The 23,075-nt window shown below is 39.0% G+C and overlaps 1 protein-coding gene across 1 annotated transcript in view; it reads left to right on the forward strand.

The window, feature by feature from the left end:
- The window catches only part of rbfox3a (RNA binding fox-1 homolog 3a), a 162,927-nt gene extending 145,618 nt beyond the window's left edge, over positions 1–17,309 (forward strand). The window contains exons 8-12 of the mRNA XM_060939027.1: positions 6,733–6,865; positions 7,362–7,401; positions 9,434–9,498; positions 15,110–15,188; positions 17,265–17,309. Coding sequence (XP_060795010.1) covers positions 6,733–6,865; positions 7,362–7,401; positions 9,434–9,498; positions 15,110–15,188; positions 17,265–17,309 — 362 coding nt within the window. The remainder of the gene's footprint in view (positions 1–6,732; positions 6,866–7,361; positions 7,402–9,433; positions 9,499–15,109; positions 15,189–17,264) is intronic.
- Positions 17,310–23,075: the final 5,766 nt, after the last annotated feature.

The raw sequence follows: 23,075 nt of genomic DNA on the forward strand, positions 1-23,075 counted from the left end.
CTTCATAAATACCATAATGTCAATTCCAGCATCTTCTATAGGTTCTTGCTATGCTGTTTATTTCACAAACAGCATCTTCTGCCCGCTAAAAAGCTAATGAGATGAAAACAAGACCTGTATTTACTTGTCTTGCGCACACATAGCAGTTTAGATAACTTTGGTGGTTTAGTTTAAATGAAAAGTGTTGACTTTCTGGCATATTGCTGCCCACCCTCCACCCCTATTTTCTGATTTCTTTATTGCTGTGTGTTCTTTGGATCTTTTGCATCCTAATGAGGGGGAAATGGTATTATTTCATTTGGAAGAAGTGCTGAGCACATCGCATCACTTTAACGGCCTGCCTTTTTGCTCATTAGACTAAAATCTGTTCATTCCAGGACAGCTTTACAACGAACCTCTAAATAACCGCCTGTGACAGAAAGCAGTCATTTATCATTTTCATTTCACTCCTTCCCCCTACCCTACCTCCTGCTCTCCTTCTCTTCTCTCTCTCTCTCTCTCTCTCTCTCACCCTACCCTTCACTTTCTGCCTCAAATACCTGCTGATACATGTTCACACAATCAACTGCATATCATTATGCAAAATTCCACTCCCTCATTCATCTGCTCATATGAGCTTATGTAGTATCAGACACATGCATGGGAGTTGTTCACTCATTAAACATTTATGGGGGAAAAATTTAATTATGAGGTGGCACAGTGGTGTAGTGGGCAGTGCTGCCATCTCAAAGCTCCAGGGCCTGCAGGAGAAACCTGAGCTCAGGTTACTCTCTGTGTGGAGTTTTGCTTGTTTTTTATGTGGCTTCCCTTTTGGTTTTCCTGTTTCCTCCCACCTCCCAATAGTAGATTAGAGACTCTAGATTGCCCATAGGTGTGATGGTGTACATGCCTGGTGCACTGCAATAGACTATCATCCCATCAAAGTTGTTATTTCCCCTTGCACCCAGTGTTCCCAGGATAGTTCTGTGTCCCGGGATAAAGCAGTTACCGAAAAATACAAATATTTTACAGTATGATCCATGTAATCTGTCTTAAGTTTGTGGCAATGTGTTGAAACATAAGACACACCAACAACATATGAAATGTATACAAATACGCATCTCCTCCTCATCCATGATAATGTACTCATACACTAGCATATGAGCGTGCACTTTCTAAAAAGTCACCATCAAGTCAGATTTACTGTGGTCCACCACTTCAGCCTCTTGGCTTGGGGAGCCAGAATGTTTGATTTATTGGATGCTAATTTTTCATGTCTTCTTAACACACCACTAAAGTTTGCCAAGCCTAAATGACACCATATGCCTCTCATGCCCCCAGGGACAGCAGTGGAGAAACTACAAAATGGAAATAAGATATAGATTTCCCTGACTAATAAGGATGGTTCTCGAAAAGCTCCATCCAAAATCGCCCTCCTCCCTCCCACATGATCCTTCTATCTTTCAAAAAAAAAGAGACAAACAACAAAAAGACTGGTCAGTGCATTTTTTCTGGTATAATTATGGCTACATTTAATATACTTTGGGGGATGGGGGGGCTGAAATCGGATGTAAAAGTGATTAATCACTGTTTATCAGTCCTAGTTTCTGTGCGGGAGATCAGCGAAATTGGGCACCATAAATCGTGTTGTGCTGACAGCGCACTCCGTCTCCATTCGTCCTGGCGCTACAGGTTTATTGTCCTCAAATCCCATTCAGGAGAATGACGGATGAGGGCCTCCGATCGCCTGCTTTTAACCTGTTCCAGGGAAGTCGGGCTTCTCCCTCCTGCAGCTAGACCATCCATCCCTCCATCTCCTTCACACATCTCTGTCATCCTTCCATCCCTTTCTACACTGAATGAAATACACTGTCATTCCTCCATCCCGTCCCTCTATTCTCTTCTCACCACCTCTCACTCCTCCTGGCCCCAAACCTGTTGTTCTCACACGCACCTCCTTCTCCTTTACACACATGATGTTTCTGTTTTGCCCTTTCTGCTTTACTTTTTCCTTCTCCCATTCCCCGTATCTGTGCCAGTCCTTCCTGTCATCCTTAGTGTCTCTTTGTTCTCCTCAGCCTAAGCAGAGTGAATAGAGCTAAGTCAGGGCTGAGGGCTGAGCCAGTGATCCCTGCCTGGAGAACTTAATTGTGTAATCTAGGGTCTTTTCTCTTGAGTATGTCAGCCCATGCTGGGTACACGTGCATGAAGGACACCAGGGGAAATGTAATATTGATTGATTGACTGTGTCTTCAGACAATGTATTCAGTGCTTGGCAGCACGTTGAGTCAAGACCAACAACATGAGATTAAAATGCAAAGTAGATGGGAGGGAAATATTAATAGTGCTGGGGGTTTTGGGGTGGTGGTTTTTTGGGTTTTTTTTTTTTTTTGGTTTTAGTTTTAAGAAGACACTAAAACATTTCCAAGGGACAGTGTGACATGTATTTGCTCCCAGTCATACCTAACTGATCCAACTTTGCAAAGACGCCTCTGGGTGACCTCATCTGTGATTACTGAATAGCACTGTCACACATAACAGCCTCTATGTATATATAAGGGTTAGTAATGGAACTGAATACAAATACATTATTCAGTATGGCCAGATAATGCGTTCTCAACAGATACAAAACCAGATATGAATAGGAGGTACAGTATTTGTTTCTTGAGTTTTTTTTGGGGGGGGTTTATATAGAAAGCTCACCAGAAAGGTTCACAGAGCAACTGAGAGTACAGATGTGCACTGGGATGCAGACCCTGTGGGATGAAACAAAAAGGATTTTACTTTTATGTGGCCATGAGAGAGCAGTCAAACAAACAAAAATGTTCATTAACATGAATGTGTACTGTTGTGCAATACATTTACAGCGTTCCTTTATTCATCCTTACTAATGCTCCAGTCATGTTTGTGGTCATTAAAATTTAGGGACTGGTTTGTTTATATTTTGGAAAATAGAACCAAGTAGTATTCAAAATATTGTAGGCAGGAACAAACAAAATATTCACTGTGCAAGCAGGATTTAATTCAGAAAGGTAAACTTTCATATATTCTACATTAATTACATGTAAAGTGAAATATTTGAAGCCTTTTTTGTTTTATTTTTGATGATTATGGCTTATAGCTCATGAAAATCAGAAATCCAGTATCTCAAATTGTTAGAATATTTCCTAAGATCAATCAGAAAAGGATTTTCTGAAAAGGATGTTAATTTATACACTCAGTACTTGGTTGAAGCTCCTTTACCACAAATTACTGCATCAACGTGGCATGCCATGGAGGCGATCGGCCTGTGGCACTGCTGAGCCATTATTGAAGCCCAGGTTGCTTTGATGGCGGCCTTCAGCTTGTCTGTATTTTTGGGTTGGGTGTTTCTTATCTTCCTCCTGTCAATATCCCATAGATTCTCTCTGGGGTTCAGGTCAGGTAAGTTGGGTGGCTAATCAAGCACAGTAATATCATGGTCAGCAAACCATTGGTAGTAGTTTTGGCACTGTGGGCAGGCGCTAAGCCCTGCTGGAAAAGGAAATCAGCATTTCCATCAAGCTTGTCAGCAGATGGAAGCATGAAGTGCTCTAAAATCTCCTGGTAGATGGTTGTGTTGATTTTGAACTTGATAAAACACAGTGGACCAACACCAGCAGATGACATGGCACCCCAAATTATCACAGACTGCAGAAACTTCACACTGGACTTCAAACACCTTGGATTCTGTGCCTCTCCACTCTTCCTCCATACTCTAGGATCTTAATTTCAAAATGAAATGCAAAATTTACTTTCATCTGAAAAGAGGACTTTGGACCACTGAGCAACAGTCCAGGTAAGACACTTCTAACATTGTCTCTGGTTCAGGAGTGGCTTGATATTAGGAATGCGACAGTTGTTGCCCCTTTCCTGAAGATGTCTGTGTGTGGTGGCTCTTGAGGTACTGACACCAGCCTCAGTCCACTCCTTGTGAAGCTCTCCCAAGTTCTTGAATCGACTTTTCTTGACAATCCTCTCAAGGCTGCGGTCATCCCTGTTGCTTGTGCACCTTTTCCAGCCAGCCTTTTCAGCAATGACTTTCTGTGGCTTATCCTCCTTGTGGAGGGTGTCAATGATCATCTTCTGGTCAACTCTCAAGTCAGCAGTCTTCCCCATGATTGTGATTGTGTGTACTGAACTAAACCAAGAGATGCATGGTCTTTGTACTGTTTTACTCAAACTCAAAATGAAATATTCTAATGTTTTAAGATTGTTTTTACTTTTTGCACTGTAGGCCATAATTATCAAAATTAAAATAGAAAAATGCTTGAAACATTTTAGTTTGTGTAACAAGTCTAAAATATATTACATTTTCACTTTCTTAAATAACTGATGGAAAATATTGAACTTTTTCACAATATTCTAATTGTTTGAGATGCACTCATATATGGATATTTGGCGCACTAAACAGATACATTTATATTAATTTAATTGAAATTAAATTTTAAAACAATGCAAGAAAATTACATTAAAGGACTGCAGGATCAGTTTGGTAAATGTACATCTCTTGATCTTAATTATTGAAAACACAGTGAAGGAATTCTTGAAATGAATTTTAATATGAAGACCCAGGGAGGGGGGTAACAAGCCCATTGTCAATGAATGACTCCTAATGGGGGATGTCATTGCACTAAACTGCAAGGGAAGCTTTTTAGGTAGTATGATGACACTTTATATTTAGACAAATGTTGTATTTTTGTGCCACTACTGCCATTAGTTATTGTCTTCTGAGTTTTTTTTTTCTAACACATCCAGTTATATCAATACATTTTCGTTGAAGGTTTACATGTTATGTACTGTTACTCTCTCTGCTTAGGGCATTGTTTGGTCTTCTTTTTAATCATGCTGCCAGTCAAAATAACAGCAACATATGAGGTATTAGTCAATTTATGCACCCGTATAGTTTTGCTGCTTCATGGGCTTTATGGGGTGTCATAACTGGCTGTGGTGATTTATGGCATATTATTGAATCAGTGCAGCATGCAGACCCATAGCTCATTATGAGATTACATTTGTGTACATCATAGCACACACAATGCACACAGAAAATCAAAGAGGAAAAAATAAGAGCAGTGCATACAAAGGGAAATTCAGGATAAATTGACCATAGCCTGGCATATATCACAGACCACTGCTGTTTGGCATATTAACACTGCCGTCCATAGCTTAGGAGGGACAAATTAAAATGTCAACAGCTTCACTCTATATCAAAATGAAACACCAAACTCCTTACCTTCTGCCATCTGTCTTTCTTCTGCATCAGATAAAGGGGCACTACACACCACCCCGTAGCTGAACATTATTCTTTGCCTCACTGAATTCTCTCCTTTTTATTTCAAGAGCCAGCCTTTATTAGCAGTCATTAACAAAATTAAGTATTTGGTACACATCTGCCTAGAGGTACAGCCAAGCATTTGGACTGCAGTTTGGATGCCTGGAACATGCTTAAGGTAGAACAAAGATCCAGGTGTTCCTTCAGAAAACAAAACAGTCCACAAAAAGCTTGACTGAATTCCAAACACTGCTGTGTGTATTCTATATTAGCTACACAAGAAATGCAAATAAATGTATTGTAATGTCAGAGTTATGGTTGGTATCAAAATGGCTACATACATGTAGCAGTAAAGAACTACACACAGCTTTCGTGTCTTTCAGTAATGCTTAAAGGAAGAACCGAATCAGTTAGGAAGTATTCCTAATAATACACTCACCAGCCACTTTATTAGGTACACCCATCCACCTGCTGTTTGATGCAGTTATCTAATCAGCCAATCTCTTGACAGCAGCACCATGCATCAAATCATGCAGATACAAATCAAGAGCTTCAGTTAATGTTCACTTCAAACATGAGAATGGGAAAAATTGTGATCTCAAAATGTGACTTTCTTTCACTGTGGCATGGGTGTTGATTTGAGTCAGATGGACTGGCTTATTTGAGTATTTCAGAAACTGCTGATCTCCTGGGGTTTTCAAACACAACAGTCTCTAGAGTGTACACAGAATGGTGCGAAAAACAAAAAACATCGAGGGAGCGACAGTTCTGTGGATGGAAATGCCTTGTCGACAAGAGAGGTCAGAGGAAAATGGCCAGATTGGTTCAAGCTGCCAGGAAAGATATAGTAACTCACATAATCACTCTTTACAACTGTGGTGAGCAGAAAAGCATCTTCTGCAACAGCAGAAGACCACATTGAGTTCCACTCCTGCCAGCTGAGAATCAAGAATCAAAACTTTAGAATCCAGAATGAGTTCCTATTAAAGTGGCTGGTGAATGTATTTACTCTGGTATACCTCAGATCACAATGTATGGAGGTGTAGCATTAGCTTTACCTGGAATCCTGTGGATAGAATAGAGATACAATTGGATGCTATTTATGAAGCTCTGTGGCCTCACTGTGTCACACCATATTTCATATTCATAGAGTTAGGGGTGGTGTATGAATTTGTACATTTTCTTATGACACAAAATAAAATGAAATCCAACCAGATCACCAACACACATTGATGCATCTTTTGATAGATAGATAGATAGATAGATAGATAGATAGATAGATAGATAGATGGATGGATGGATGGATGGATGGATGGATGGATGGATGGATGGATGGATGTGAATACTTGACCTAAGCCACTGGTTTTCAACCTATGGGGAGCACAGTTAAATTAAGAAAACCTTCTCTTCTCTTCTCTTCTCTTCTCTTCTCTTCTCTTCTCTTCTCTTCTCTTCTCTAGTCACAGGCTTCCCATACCCAACTACAGGGGCAACCGTGGCATATAGAGGTGCCCACTTGAGGGGCCGGGGTCGTGCAGTCTACAACACATTCCGTGCCGCACCTCCACCTCCTCCTATTCCTACTTATGGAGCGTGAGTTCCGCTACATAATATAATTTACGTTAATGTCCTAGAATATTTTTCTGGGGCTAAGCAAGCCTATGATTGTTGTAATGCAGCTATTATTATAACACTGTAAGCTTTGTTTGGTCCTTGCAGGTCTGCGTGATTTAAAAAAAAAAGTATTCCTTCAACTTCAGAAAGAATACTGTTAACTTAAATTGCCCTTATATTTACAGTTAAACTGATTTGTTTCTCAGTCAAATGATGAACTAAATCACTGGCATATCAGCTTGGTAATAAAGCAGAGGACATCAGAAAACAACAATAGTTTTCTAGCAGAACATAAGTTACTCTACAATCTGAAAATGACCATCATTTCTCATTTGCTGCAGCATTTCCTCTTCTCAGCCTAAAGCACACTTTTTCTTTGTTTTGCCCTTTGAATTATTTCATTACTGTTATTTCGACAGCAAAAGAAGCTGCATATCCACTTTCTTGTTTTTATTTTTGCCTTTTTTATTCACAGTGTGGTTTACCAAGATGGTTTCTATGGTGCCGAGATCTATGTGAGTGCCTTTCCTCTGCCTTTTTTGCCATTGCTCTTTGTTCCGATTCTGTAAACAGACAGAAAGAAAACAGTGCTTGTGCACGTTTCTGTAGTCATGTCTGCATGTCACCACACTTCTTGGGTCGTTAGGATGACGCCCTTGCATGCCCTGTCAATGGCCTGATGGAGAACTCTAGCCTCCATGAGCAACTCTCTCCAGTATTGCTAGCATCTTATCTCTCTGCTCTGGCTGAACAGCTGCTGCTGAATCTTTCATAAGGCTAGGGTCAATGCAGGTAGCTTGCACAAATCCACTAGGACAACCCTTTCATGGTCACCAAGAGCCTTGTCAAGGTCTTCTATACATGAACTTCTTTCCCAAGGTGACACATCAAAACTACATGAAGTGAAACCAGACATGCCCTCATTTTTAAGCTGTTGTGCTGGTTATATGAACCATAGACATATAGACATGAACACCCCCTCTCTCCCCATTTCTTGGCTTCTGACTCATCTGTGTTTCCTCAGCTGCTGGAGCTGATTGATTTTACTGTGAGGAAGGGCCATATCATGTTAGATAAGCTGGCTGCTTGAGTGTTTTTGTTTTGTTTTGTGAAGCACATTCTTATCTACTCCTCTCAGTTCATATTAAATTATAGCCAAAAATTCTCCCATTCAATGCCAGACCCATGCCCAAGCACAATTATTCTTGACAGGATGTCAGAAGGCATTAGACAGTCAGGTGATCAGAGGGAGTGAGAAAGCATGCCTCCTTTCCCAGGATTATGTCACTAGAGGGAAAATGGGAAGGAATTCAACTTTCAGATCTAAAGAAAGGGAAAGCATCCAAGACAGAATAATGATGTCCATTCCAACATGTGTTTTGGGTAGATCTATAACTAGAGATATCTATAGCTGCTTCAACATTCATCTCATAGTGAAATGTAAACAGTGGACTTCACTAGGGTGCTAAAGAAAAACAAAACCTCCATACAGTCTGTATACGGTTCTTACAGTGACCTGATTTCTTTTTCTCCTCGCTGTGCAGCACTTGATCTACACAAATGACTGTCTGACTTTAATCCGCAACTGAAAACTGAGAGAGAGCATATATAATTTAGTGTTGAATCTTGTGTCGGAGGCTCTGCTTGGTCTGACACACACTGTGCCAACTCCACTATAATATATAGACGAGATGTCATAGAATGCAATAGCAAAGTGGAGATGGAAGAGGAGAGCTGTTTCATTTAAATAGACACTTGGATCAACATTTAAGTGACTAAAGATACTTGCTCTCCAGCAAGCACATTCATTCAAGTGTCTTTACAGCCAGGCATATTTGCATTGCATTTGCCCACGAAGCTTGTTCTGAGCACATGGTTATCAGCCAAAACCAGCTGGATTGCTGATCTTCTTTGGTGGTTAATGATCACAGCTAATGATATTTGATGCCGCTTGCAGCATGCCTATTAATAGCAGACTTATGTGGAGCAATTAATAGCTTTTTCAGATGTCATCTAATGCTTACACAAGCAATATTTCGTGTTTGTCATGCTTTGGCTTCTGTGCAACACATTTCCTGTCAGGACAGCTCCCTCGGGCATCATGCCAAAGGATTTGTATTGGCCAGCCACATTAATTAAAAGGTCCTCCAATACCCTCAGCCAAATCTTTCATTTGGTTTTGTTCACAGTAAGCAAGCATTGACCTGTTTTAAATGTTTATACCAGATTCCCACTTAAAATGCTGATCGATAGGCATCCAGTGCTACCATTTCGATTGACTGAATTGATGTTGTGCAGACAGGAATGTAGCAGGTAGTGCGGCTATCACTGACTGCACACAGAGTAGATAGATATATGTGCTTGATTAGTTCACTCTGGTAACTATTGTGTGGAGTTGTGCACTTTTATTAACTAGGGAACTGGAACTTTGTATCACAGATTCATTTTCTGTAAAAGCTAGCTCATTTTCAACCATTTACAATGTTTCCCATGTTTGTTTGGTTGTTTATTATATGGCTAATGTTTTCTACCGCCTGTGTTTGATAGGGTGGCTATGCGGCATACAGATATGCCCAACCAGCCGCAGCAGCTGCAGCAGCTTACAGTGACAGGTAAGAGTCTTCCAGCACCCTCTCTGTCCCAGGGCATTATTGCTTATTGCTTACATTTGCTGTCCTCAGTAGAATTTCTCATGTTTAATTCTATTTGGAACGGTAGCAGATGTCCTCACATCTGGTATTTTTCCAGTGATATAGCTTGAACTTCTCCCAGTGCACATTAGTACACCAATAAGTAAATCATCCATATAAAGAAGTTGATAACATTTGGAATTACAAGCATGTTTGGACAGGGACAATAATTCTCGTCTCTGTAGAGTTTGATTGTGAGTCCAGGCTTTCATCACTCACATAGCTACATACCTTTTGTGAATAAATGAATAAGCAAATAATAATCTGGAAGGTTAAGTAGTTAATTGTGTTTGTCTCGTAAGTAAGGAATAAAACATGACCAGGCCTGCTGAAAAAAAAAGAAAAAAATTAACATTGTGTGATGTGATGTAGTACATTCACAAGTTAAGCAAGTTTGTGTTATCACTTAGGGTAATGTAGCTATTAAAAGTCATTTCTCACCAGCGTCTATTTGATAAAACAAAAAAAGCAGCTTGTCATGTGACTGAGAAATCAGAAAGTTTATTTCATTACATTACTGCCATTTAGCAGACACTCTTATCCAGAGCAATGTACTGTACAACATACCTAGAGCAGCCTGGGGAGCAGTTAGGGGATAGGTTAGCAGCCATTCCTGCTGATCCAGGGAATCGAACCAGCAACCTTTTGGTCCTAAAGCTGCTCCTGTAACCGCTAGGCTATAGATTCTTTCCTGTATTGCAAACTGACCATTATAAAGTGCTGCCACTTGAGACTAATTTGATATATGTTAATCAAATGTCTCCTAAAAGAAAGGATCATCATATCAATGATTCTGTTCTTTGATAAACAATAATGCTTTTTTTTAAATCCAGTTAATATTAGCCTTATGGAGCGTCTGCCATATAACTCCCTGTGAATGAGTTTCTATAGAAACAGTAACATATTAGAACAAGAGCATTAATATATAATATGCCTGATTGTGTGATTTCGATTATAGCTAGAACTACTGGCAGAGCCTTGCTGTTGTAGAAAATCAATAAACAGTACTGTGGTATAAATTGTATTAGCATGTCAGATAGATAGATAGATAGATAGATAGATAGATAGATAGATAGATAGATAGATAGATAATTATATATATATATATATATATATATATATATATATATATATATATATATATATATATATAAAATCTTGTATATATATATATATATATATATATATATATATATATATATATATATATATATATATATATACCGTATATATACATACATAATCTTACACCTCAGTGAGCTTACTTCCCAGAGCTTTGGCCACTTATCTCAGGCTTGGAGGTGTGTGTGTGTGTGTGTGTTTGCCATGGTGGGATGTGTGTTTGAGAAACAGGGTGGTGCTGTGTTGTCAGTAATTTATCTGAGACCTGTGGGGACCCTGTCAGGTTGGATCAGAGCAGGCGCTGGTTTAATCTGGGCGAGATTGAGCGTGTCAGTGGTGATAAGGCCCAGCCCTGCCCACTAGCCTGAAGAGCACAGATAATGTAAGATTTATCAGAGGCAAGCGCTGATCCACATCAGAGCAGGTGAAGAGACTGGCGTTCTGCTGCAGTGATTTCAGCCGCCTCTTCTCTTCACACTCTCATTCCTCCCGTTGCCTCTTACTCTATCATTCTGTCCTCCCACAAGCCTTCTTCAGCAAAAAAAAGCATTTCTTCTGTATTCTCTTTATTATTTAACAGGTCCTCTCTACGTGATGTTTATATATTTGATATTTTATGGAGCAGATTACTGTAGGAAGTGTGTTACAGCTACAAAATCTAATTTTTTTTTATTTTGCTTAGCTCAGATACTAAAGTGACTCTATAATATATATGGTTTATTCAAATTTGGACTGATACTACAAGGCTAACGTAGCTAACAAGTAACAGAAGCTTGTGAATACCAATTAGCAGCATATAGACTGCAAGACAAAATCATCAAACATTTGCCTCAAACCAGGACAAATAGATTTGTCTTTGGTTTCTGTTCTTGTGCGTCAATGTTATGTATCACTGAATACATAAGTACTTGATTTACATACAGACATGTTCCAAATTAAAGGAAAAACTCTGTTATATTGTGCATTTTGCTGCCACGGTTTGAGTCCACTAGTTTTTGAGGGAATATCTTGAGGAAGAATGGTGTTCATCTCTCCAGTACAGTGACAGAGAATTTATTTCAAGGACCTTGGAACCTCTTCTTGTGACTTGTATTGGCCCCAAACCATACTAATACACTATGTTGGTTTTAACTTTCAATTTATCAGCCATTTACAGATTTGTCATTTGAAATATAGGATATGTTTATTGTAAGCTGATAGAGATATCTGTTTAGTATGCTTGCAACTGGTTCTGGCTGGTTTGATTGCGACTTGTTTTGGCTAGTTCCAGTTAAATCCTTCAAACTTATCTTCGCTCGCACATCTGGTCCATTTTCATAACACTATCCTGACCAGTGATGTAATGCTTCATCACCCGTTGACGTTACCGTTATACACAGATAACTCAACTTCGTACATCACATCTTCCAAGCATATAACTACACCACACTCTTAGATCCCATCTTCCAATCATTTACCGTAGCTCCAACACGGTCTTGAATGTGGATATATACTGTATTCTTGTTTGTCTTTCAATAAAATGAGAAACATCTCTGAACAGCTGTGGCTGCATCAGTGACTGTTGCTCCTGGATATCCGTGAGGCAGGATCTCCTAGGCGGCAGGCGTCTACATTCCTAGATCATACTTTGTCAATTCAACTTTCTTCAGTACAGACAGATCAAAACCTATCATAAGTTATTTATTGTGTACAGCTTAGTTTGACAATGTCATTCAAGGCAAGTCTCTAAGAACTTCCATTTACACTATGCATGATGCTAAATAGGTGGCATAGAGGTTAGCACTGTCGCCTCACAGCAAGAAGGTTCTGGGTTCGAGCCCAGCGGCCGGCGAGGGCCTTTCTGTGTGGAGTTTGCATGTTCTCCCCGTGTCTGTGTGGGTTTCCTCTGGGTGCTCCGGTTTCTCCCACAGTCCAAAGACATGCAGGTTAGGCTAATTGGTTGCTCTAATTTAACCGTAGGTGTGAATGTGAGTGTGAATGGTTGTTTGTCTCTACAGTATGTGTCAGCCCTGCAATGATCTGGCGACTTTTCTAGGGTGTACCCCGCCTCTTGCCTGTAGTCAGCTGGGATAGGCTCCAGCTTGCCTGCGACCCTGCAGTTACGGATAATGGATGGACGGATGACGCTAAATAGCTATGTTATTTTCATGCTTCATGATAACTACATTGTTTTTATTATTTTCAACAACGAGCTCCATGGGAAAATACAGCACAACCTGCATTTTGGCATCAAACATATTTCAGTTGATTGCTTAAAATGAGTTAAAGGAGAACTGAAGTCATTTTTAAACTTGCTTTATTTCTTAATTAACGTGTTATTCAATTACGTTTTCGGTTTTAGTAACCTTATATCGTGACTCATATTGGCAACTATCCATCCATTATCTGTAGCCGCTTATCCTGTCCAACAGGGTCGCAGGCAAGCTGGAGCCTATCCCAACTGACTACGGGCGAAAGGCGGGGTACACCCTGGACAAGTCGCCAGGTCATCGCAGGGCTGACACATAGACACAGACAACCATTCACACTCACATTCACACCTACGCTCAATTTAGAGTCACCAGTTAACCTAACCTGCATGTCTTTGGACTGTGGGGGAAACCAGAGCACCCGGAGGAAACCCACGCGGACACGGGGAGAACATGCAAACTCCGCACAGAAAGGCCCTCGTCTGCTGCTGGGCTCGAACCCAGGACCTTCTTGCTGTGAGGCGACAGTGCTAACCACTACACCACCGTGCTCCCCCATATTGGCAACTACTTGCAATTAAATATTATACTTATTGGCCTATTCGGTTTTTAGCCATGTTGAATTTAGTTCGTTTGGTCCATGGCAGGCGTCGCTTCACGAGGCTTATGCGAGACTTCAAAACACGAACTGTCAGCCAGGTGTCAGCGCCGCCATTTTGAAAACTGTTTTCCAAACGAAATATTGCACAAAAACGAGTTTAAATGACGATTACTGCCTACTTTTTTCAAACTTACCTGATTGCTATCAAAACAAACAAAACTTCCGGCTTGATTACATCAGCATTCAAAAGAGGGCGCGCGTCTTTTGACAATGTTGGCAGATGTTGGTCACTTTGATTTCCACTGTACGTTTTACTTCCGTTCTACGATGTCTTGCACAGGTCTCAACGAATCTCATTTACGGCCATTGCTTTGACATTTGGACTGATATATTACATAGCATATTTCAAACACTCATAACTTGCTATAGCAGTGACAAAATAGCTATCAAAAATGCATTTCTACATTTAATAAAATGAGATAAATAGAATTTTGCTAATAAAAAAATTGCCTTCAGTTCTCCTTTAAATAGAGAGTTAGCATTGACTTTATTTTCCTCTAAACCGTTCTTTTAATATGAACTCTGTCAAGAGTGGAGGAATATGAACTCTGTAGAACTTATGCTAACTCGAGAGGAATAACTTTGTCGATGGTGATGCTATGTGTTTAAGACTCATAGCACGTTCACACCTAAAATTATTTTTTTAAAGCCATTTAGTATGTAAAATGATGAATGAATATACTCGCAGTAAACTGCATTTTGGTGTGGGGCTTTAGTGATTTACCTGCTGATATTTTACAGAGTAATGCTAATTTGTTCAGAATGGCCAAGCTCCATATTGACCTGGGGATTCCCGGGTAAACCACACACAGACACTGAAAATCCTGCATGACAAAAACCTGGTCAGATCCGATAGCATTTCCATGTGAAATAGCCATGTCTGGGCTGAGGATTTCCCCCCGTCTCTTCTTTTCTCCTCTCTCGGTCCCTGCCCTTAGCCCTGGCCTTGCACTGCCTTATCTGCTCCCCACAGGCCCTCATTTGCAAGCGTGTGTTGGGGGAAAGTAAACAAATGAAGAAGGGAAGTGTTGGAAGTAAATAAATAAATAAGCGAACAAGTGAGGCCCATCTTGGAGGAATTAGTTCCAACCCGCCAACAATGAAAAGAGTTAGAGAAACAGCCATCCCCAGTGCAGGCTGGGCAAACAAGGCAGGGCAGAGGAGCATGGCCAGAATGAAAAGAGCTACACACACACACACACACACACACACGCATACACGTACACACAAAATCTATCTGAAGTGCACTCACTCTTCCAGCTTCCCTCCTGTTCTTTTTATTCATTTTCTCCATTCACATGTCCCACTCAAATTAATATAACTTTTACCACATCCTGAAAGAGATAAAATGCTAACTACTTTTTCACCTAAACGCCAATGACTGCAAACATGTTTTCCACCTACCTTTACCTTTATACTATACTGTATATTTAATCAAAGTGACAGTAGCATTTTCGCACAAAAAAATCAAGAGATAAAAGAATAATGGGAATTAAAAGAAGAAGCTGATCCACTTCTTGAAATATTAATGGATAACCTCTATTCTCGCCTCTTTATACAGCTATGGCAGAGTCTATGCAACAGCAGACCCTTATCACCACACGATTGGACCTGCAGCCACATACAGTGTTGGCACTATGGTAAGTCTTGCTTTCCGAAACATGAAATTGCAGACACAAATTGATCATATTCCTGATGACTGAAATACTCCTGACGTTTTCATGATGTTACTCGAGCAGTTGATGCTCAAAATGTGTGATCCAATTACAAAGAAGCAAAGCAAGTAATTGTGGCAAGGCATAGATGAAAGTGGACTTTCACAATACTGGATTTAGTGTCAACATAGTAATAAACATATGAAGTTGGGGTGGTTGTAGATTGTGTTTAGTGACCGCAAACACAGCCTATGAACCTGACAACTGAGAATATTTTTACTTGCCTCATTTTATTCATCTTCCCAGGTATGTATCAGTTTGTCCAGAATAATTGAAGATTGAATCTCAATTCCCTCGTAATTGAAAGGGGATGTTCGGTCTCAAAGTCGATATTGAGCTGACTTTGATTAAGTCAGTCTGATTTAAGAGTTAAGTCCAACCCATTTTACTTTCCATATGAGAACACTCAAAATGTTGTGAGGATAGTTGTTCTGTTAATGTTTGTTTTTAGCTAGCTTTTGCAGCTAACATCAAAGATGAAAAATTCTAAAACTCCTATCCGTGCAAACGAAACAATTGTACAATATGTTTTTATTTTGGGTTTTTGGTTGTTTTTACGGGTGTGGGTAGGGATATATCTAAAGATTTATGACCATCAAGCGCGTGCAGCAGCGTGCCAAGGGATACTAAAGAATAGCAAAAGATATAGAGAGCAGGAAAGACCAAAAAGATTTCATTGCATTCACCTTCCCATGCCCATGGGGCTTATTGGACAAACACTCTGCCTAAGACAAATGGCTGGAATTTACCAAGCTGACATGCGTGTGATTCTCAAAACAGTATTATTCCCCAGTGCAGCTGCTAGCTAAAAGCTTTCATTAATTAAGACCATTTTTTCCTCTTCATTTACTTAATTAAAACTGTGGCCTGTGTTGATTTTTTTCCCTTCCTTCTTCCTCTTCCTTTTTCAAAATATCCTCCCTTTCTCAAGACCATAATTTGTTGGTCTAAAGCACAACAAATTATCAAATTTGGAGCTGGATATGGGGCAATAGTAGTTCTTTACAGCTCTCACTAGTGTACAGGGCAAACTGGTAGCGAATAAAGAAGTTGATAGGAACCACAACTGAATCTCCAGTCAGTGAAATTCTTCTTCTTCTTCTTCTTTTGGCTACTCCCGATTAGGGGTCGCCACAACGGATCTCAATCCGCATGTTAGATTTGGCACAGTTTTACGCCGGATGCCCTTCCTGACGCAACCCTTTCCATTTATCCGGGCTTGGGACTGGCACCAAGAGCATAGACTTTAAGCATATTTGATCATCAGATCAAGTATAAATAAATTTAATAATGAGTCTCAAACAGGGTAAAGTAAGATAGTTTTAGCTGAATCTCTGAGAGCAGAATTGATGAGAATTCATGCCAAGTTTTGAGGCATGAAGTTTTGTATTTTTTTAGAAAGGCTGGAGATGGAGACTTTGAAGTTGATACACTGGGTTTGAGCAGCAGTCCAGCTAAAACAGAGTAGTGAGAAAGTGCTTAATATATCCCAGGACATCTCTGATCAAATAAACCCGAGGACTAGAGAAACTATCCTCTGGGCAAGAGAACTATATTGAGCCTTTAAAGAGAACCATCTCCTTTTTGCTCTCTGTGGGTTTGAAGTGAGTTGTTAGGCCAGGATAAAGGCTTTTAATCACGTTTATATAGCTATAAATCATTTAGTGCTATTGGATTTTTTTTCTAAAATGTAATAAGATATATGTTTTACCTGAAGATTGTGCGAACTGCTTTAGTCGCTACCTGGTTTAACCCTCCTGTTGTCTTCGTTTTCTGTATACACCCCTTGTTAAACACAGTTTCGGGTCATTTTTGACCCGGAGACAACATTAACTTTAAGAGTACCCTTCAGCTCAGAAACACATTAGCCATGGAATTAAACCTGCCACTGCGAAGCAAATAAATGATTTAGTAAGAAAAAGGAAGAAGAAATGGAAGAAAACAGAACCCAAATACTTTACACTGATTGGAACCTTTTTTTTTTCATCTTTGATGTTGCAGGCTAGCCTATACAGAGGAGGGTACAGTCGCTTCACTCCATACTAAAGACAGAAAATTCATCCCCAGACAAAACAAAAAGCAAACAAAAACGCAAACAACCTACCTTCTCCTTTCCTGGGAAACTAAATAGAACAAAATGCTTCCAGGTTACCACCGACCCCCACCTTGTACAACTTATCAAGTCAAACATCTTAGCATTTGTGCAATTTTCTCGTGTGTGTGTGTGTGTGTGTGTGTGTGTGTGTGTGTGTGTGTGTGTGTGTGTGTGTGAGAGAGAGAGAGAGAGAGAGAGAGAGAGAGAGACACCACTGTATTGATTTGGAATCTGTTTTGTTTGTATTGAAATGCGTAGGCCAAGGCAGGAGGAGCTGAATGACAGCTTGTGGGGAGGAGAGGTGCTGTTCAATGAGCTTTCTCATTTAGTCTGGCCTAAGATTTATGGGCATGAGCTCAGCTGATTTATGTTATGAGGGAGTGAAGGAAGAGAGCCTTGCATTGGCTTTATGTGTATTACTCAATGGCACTGCACTAAGCAACACGGGCAAAGCAACTGTCTGGCCAGAAACACAAGCATACTTAATTCTCTGCTCTTGCTTGATTGATACAAAAAAGAAGCCATCTGGTTGTATCACAAGCGTTCCAATTGTGACTTGGTAGGAATGATGTGTACAGTATGAATATGTCACCATTGTTTGGGGGATTTGTTATCTTTTTCAAAGTGGTGCTAGACTATCAGAGTGAGTGCATCCTTCAAACTCATTTTAACCACTTTTCTAAAGCAATTTTAGAGGGAAATGAAAATTCCCGAAGGGATTTGTTCCAAAAGCTGCATTCCTCCTTATGGTAGAGTAGCTAAGCTTCCCTTTTGCTGATTGTGCATCTGTTATAATGTATAATATTTCAATTTCTCTTTTACTTCAAAATACTCATTGGCACAGCTCTCTCCTCACCTTCCAGGAACCAATGCAATGTCTTTGTGTCATTTTTACTCTTTTATTGAACCCTTTTTCACAAACCCATGCTGATATTAATGTGGAGTTTTACAGTATTCCTGTCAAGAAATGATATACTGTTAATCTAAATGTATTCCATTGCTACAGACCAGCATAATATTTTCAGAAATAGTGAATGCAGTTCATTTTTTTTTCCTTCTTGTTCATCTTTCACATTAACTGCTGATGTTCTCAAGTAATTGATTGACACAAAAATGTTTTCGAAGCATATATAATATATGAAACATAAACTTCGTTAAATAAAATTTTATTCAAATCTAAATAGAACAAAACAATACTCTTTCAGGGGAATAGACTTCTTATATTCATGATCAAGTGCCCTGAGCAAGACTTCCCAGCACAAGTGTGTGCTTAATCACAGCTATTATCTCCAGCTCTTATATCATTCTGTAAATAAACACAGAGTATTAATATCACAAATGAAGAGCGTTTTGGAACTACATGGTCTGTTGCACCCTCTAGCTGATAAAATCTTGAAATCCCACTGCAGCTTAAATGAAGACAGTGAAGGTAGAGCAGTGCGCTGTTGAAATATTCATTGCTGTTGTGGCACACACTTCTTCTTAAAGGTCACACTTGCAATGAGATGCTGAAATACAATAACGAGATAAAACTGTAAAAATAAAAAAAGGGGGCAAAAAGTGCCAAGTAAGTTTAAAATGAGAAACAAGGAGGCTTCCCTTTCCTTTGAGATTCTGCACATTTTGCAGAGATGAAGCACCATAGGGTACTGAGCAACATGCTCAGGTATTGATTTGCTGTTGAAGTACTTGTTAAGTGCTTGGTGTGTCCCACCAAGTCATATATTTCTGGAACATTATTAGCTGGCCAAAAATGTATAGGTGGCTTCAGAATCCTTAATAAGACAACAAAGATTTAAGACTTCTTTCAAACAGGAAGGGAGAGTAAGATGAACGGGCTGAGTTTTGAGAAAATCAATTGAACCTTATCAGACATGGTCTGTACCTCCTCTCAGGTAAGATCCATAGGTTAACCATGTCACACTATCCGGGATTGAATCACCCTGAGAGAGTGGTTTTTACCTTTAAATATATTTAGTCTGTCATCTGATATCATGATTTTACATGAACATACCACTAAATATGGGTGTGTTCGAGCATTCTGGCAGTGCTTCTTATGATTCATGCCATTCTTCTTCCCAATGGAGAAGTTCACAGGTGAGAAGCTCTCTCTCTCAAGGTGACATTATGCTCATACCCAGCACTTTGTAGAAAGCCTGTGATAAGACATGCTAGGCCTTTAGAGAACATACTATGAGTGTGTGTGTGTGTGTGTGTGTGTGTGTGTGTGTGTGTGTGTGTGTGTGTGTGTGTGTGTGTGTGTGTGTGTGTAAGAGAGAAAAAGAGTGGGAGAAGCCAATAATCCTTTCTGTGAAATAGGGCCTCTCTCGTTTCCAAGTTGTTCAGGGTGTTGATCATGTCCCTGAGGCTCAGAAGCAGCTCACATCCCCATACACTGACACACACCCTGCCCAGTAAATAGCTGCCTGCTCACTTCAAATGGAATAGAAAGGTGGGAGTTATAGAAGAAAGGGAGAAAAGACTCAGGACGGAGGGGCAGCATCCAAAGCAATTTACTCCACAGATTAAAGATAACACCATTGAGTCAATAACCACTGATCTCATTTGAAGATACACCAGGCTTACTCTGCGCGTAGCGCTGCTGTTCGGCTCGTTCTATTACCATAGCAGTTGTGGCTTCAGACACACCATTCTCCTGCTAGACTGAAATCACATGCAGCCCATTGTAAAACGGTGATTGGATGCAGTGCTTCCTCTTCTTTGAAGAAAAAATTTACCTTACAACGTAATATTTCACTTAAATAAGCACTCTCTTCACATCCACCACCACCTCTATGAGCTTCATCTTCTGCTTTAAAGAGCATCTGTTTTGTGTTGATAAAAAGAAATAAAAAATGAGCAGTTGAGCCCAACCCTTTCCTTACTTTCCTTATAATGCTGGTTAAATATTTAATTAGTTTCTTATGAACACTGCAAAGATAATGATGGTAACATCAAGTACAATTATTAACGCATTTATCATTGTTAAATGTTTTTTAAAGCATACTGATACATCAACAAAATTATTAGAGAGTAAGAAATAAGTGCTGAAGCTTAAACCAAGCATTTCAACACATGCCAGACATTTTCCTGCCATATTTCAATTTTGACACATAGACATGAAGTTTATTTGCTTTAAAATAGAATGACTATATATATATATATATATATATATATATATATATATATATATATATATATATATATATATATATATATATATATATCTGGATGGTACCTCAAAGTACATGGTACTACACAGTGCCTCCAAGCTGAAAATGTTGCTATCTTTTCTTAGATAACAACCAAGCTCTTTCTCTGTGGGAATGGAATACAAGGCTAGTGCTACCAAATGACTGCTAACATAACCTGTAAATAACACTGAAATATGTTCTACATCCATGCTTGCACTTTATTAGTTTTAAACAGTTTCTTGTTGTTGTTGTTGTTGTTTTTATTCATCTATGTACATAACCATTTTTCTAACAAAGTCAAGCCTACATAGATAAGATGTATACTTGTGTGTAACAATAGATGTGTTAGCATATTTAAGAAAGTATAGCTCTGCTGTAGTACTTCAAACTTCAAGAAACAAAGTAAATTATGTATTCTTCCTTTTCTAAACTAATATTATAAGCCAACATATATTACATTGTGATTTTTTATATAACTATGTTAATAAATCATATTTCTTTATACTTTTTTTCATAAAGAGAAACGAGAACTGATTATGTCAAATTGTGTTATACTAATAACTCTGTGCTGTGCAGTTGGGCAATTTAAATGTGTTTATATGATGTTTCCAAGTAACTTGAAGGTATTAAAGCTGCCCTCTGACATTGGTTTCATTTTCGTTTTAAGTAAAGACAGGTTTAAAAGACTCCACTGTCATTCTACCAACTATAACACAAAATAAAAGCTAAATTAAGTTTTTCTCATTCTAACACACAGGTCCTGATTTACTAAAGGTTTGCATGTGTAAAAAAAAATTTTTTTTCAAATTTGATAAGACTCAAAAAACTAAATCTGCACTCTGACGGGATCTACAAAGAATCGTGTTTTTCACATTGGCCTCATAACATGTCTTGTTCATTGTGGGTATTTTAAACATGCTATTTGGGTAGGAAGTCAAGGCGCAAAATGTAAATCAATTAATTTGGCAGCAATATTGTAATTTACCAACCCTGTATGCCACTTCAGGAATGTCGATTGTGTCCGCAAATTACTATGTCCAGAGCGCATGGGGCATCAAAAGTGTGGAGGCCCATTTCCACCAAATGAAGACAAGGTTAGAATAGTTACAAAGTTGTAATAATGAGTTGATAATGTAGATGCTCAAAATTATGACTTATTATTACTTATTACTGCGGTATTATTAAGTTTATTACTAAGATATTTGCTGCATATTCGTACTGTCCATGTAAACAGCCATTGTAAAGGTTTTCTTTCACAAATACTTTATAGACATAATCTACACTTATGGCTCCACATACACTTATTCATTTATGCGTAACATATTTTAATATGTTTTTTTGACCTGCCTCGCTTGACTGTAGTTGGCACTGTACTTGAGTTTCATGTTTAGTTTACTTTTCTGGGAATCGTTGGGAGATCCATATTCACTGCGGCTGCCAGGAATATTTAGCACATGCAGGAAACCTCATTTCCATAATGTTTCCTCCCCCTACTTTGCATATGATGTAATTCACACAATTATTCTTTGTAAATCATCTGCAGCACGCCCACTCTCTGCATGCACAATTTACCCCACTGAACACAGAAATGAGTGCTCGTTGTTTTGGATTTTATTAAATCAGAGCCCAAATATTTAACATTCAAACCTTTCTAAAATAAATGTCAATTTCCACAAGTTCATTTCCAGAATCCTATTGATACATTACAATGCAGAAATGAACAAAAAATTCATTTTGATTTCAGTGGTTCTTACTAAAACCTCTCATTTTCTGTATAGGCATTTTGTCTATATTAAACAGAATTATATGCATCATACTGTATTATTACTCAATTATAACTCCATTAGCCATTTGTGTGATCCAGTATTTAGAGTGTGAGGCTAAATAGTGCTGAAAAAGAGATGAGTGCTTAGAGGACAGTTTGCTGGCATCAAAATGAATGTGTGAGCTTGCAGATTGTCATGATGGAAGTCTTCATTTTGCACGGATGCTGCAGTGAGCCATTAAAAGATTGCCCGTCTAATTGGCTCTGTTAATGCAGTCATTTGTAAGATAGCACCATGGGCCAAGGGCCAGTACAAAATGGCAGCGTCATTTATGTAATCCAGTTTTTTTCTAATTATTATGACAAAAGTTTTAAAATAATCACCAGTTTCACAAAGTAAAGATAAGTAATGATCATTTTCTGAGAGCTGTAATTTGCCTGAAATGTTTTGAAATGCAATAATATAGTGAAAGAACATGGAATGATAACATGCAGTAGAAACTGACAACAAATGGCAACAAAAGTGTGACACATTTGTACACCTCAGTAATGTGAAGCAAACATGTACACCCCCTGAATTGCTGCTACATAAAGACTGTCATTGATGCACTTTTAATTTAGGTATGCAATTGCAGAGTGATTTAAAGTGTGTGTGTGTGTGTGTGTGTGTGTGTGTGTGTGTGTGTGTGTGTGTGTGTGTGCAATTAAAATGTCTAGAACGCATAGGGTGTGTGTGTGTGTGTATGTGTGTGTATATA

The sequence above is a fragment of the Neoarius graeffei genome, chromosome 14, assembly GCF_027579695.1.
Source record: "Neoarius graeffei isolate fNeoGra1 chromosome 14, fNeoGra1.pri, whole genome shotgun sequence".
Taxonomy (NCBI): domain Eukaryota; kingdom Metazoa; phylum Chordata; class Actinopteri; order Siluriformes; family Ariidae; genus Neoarius; species Neoarius graeffei.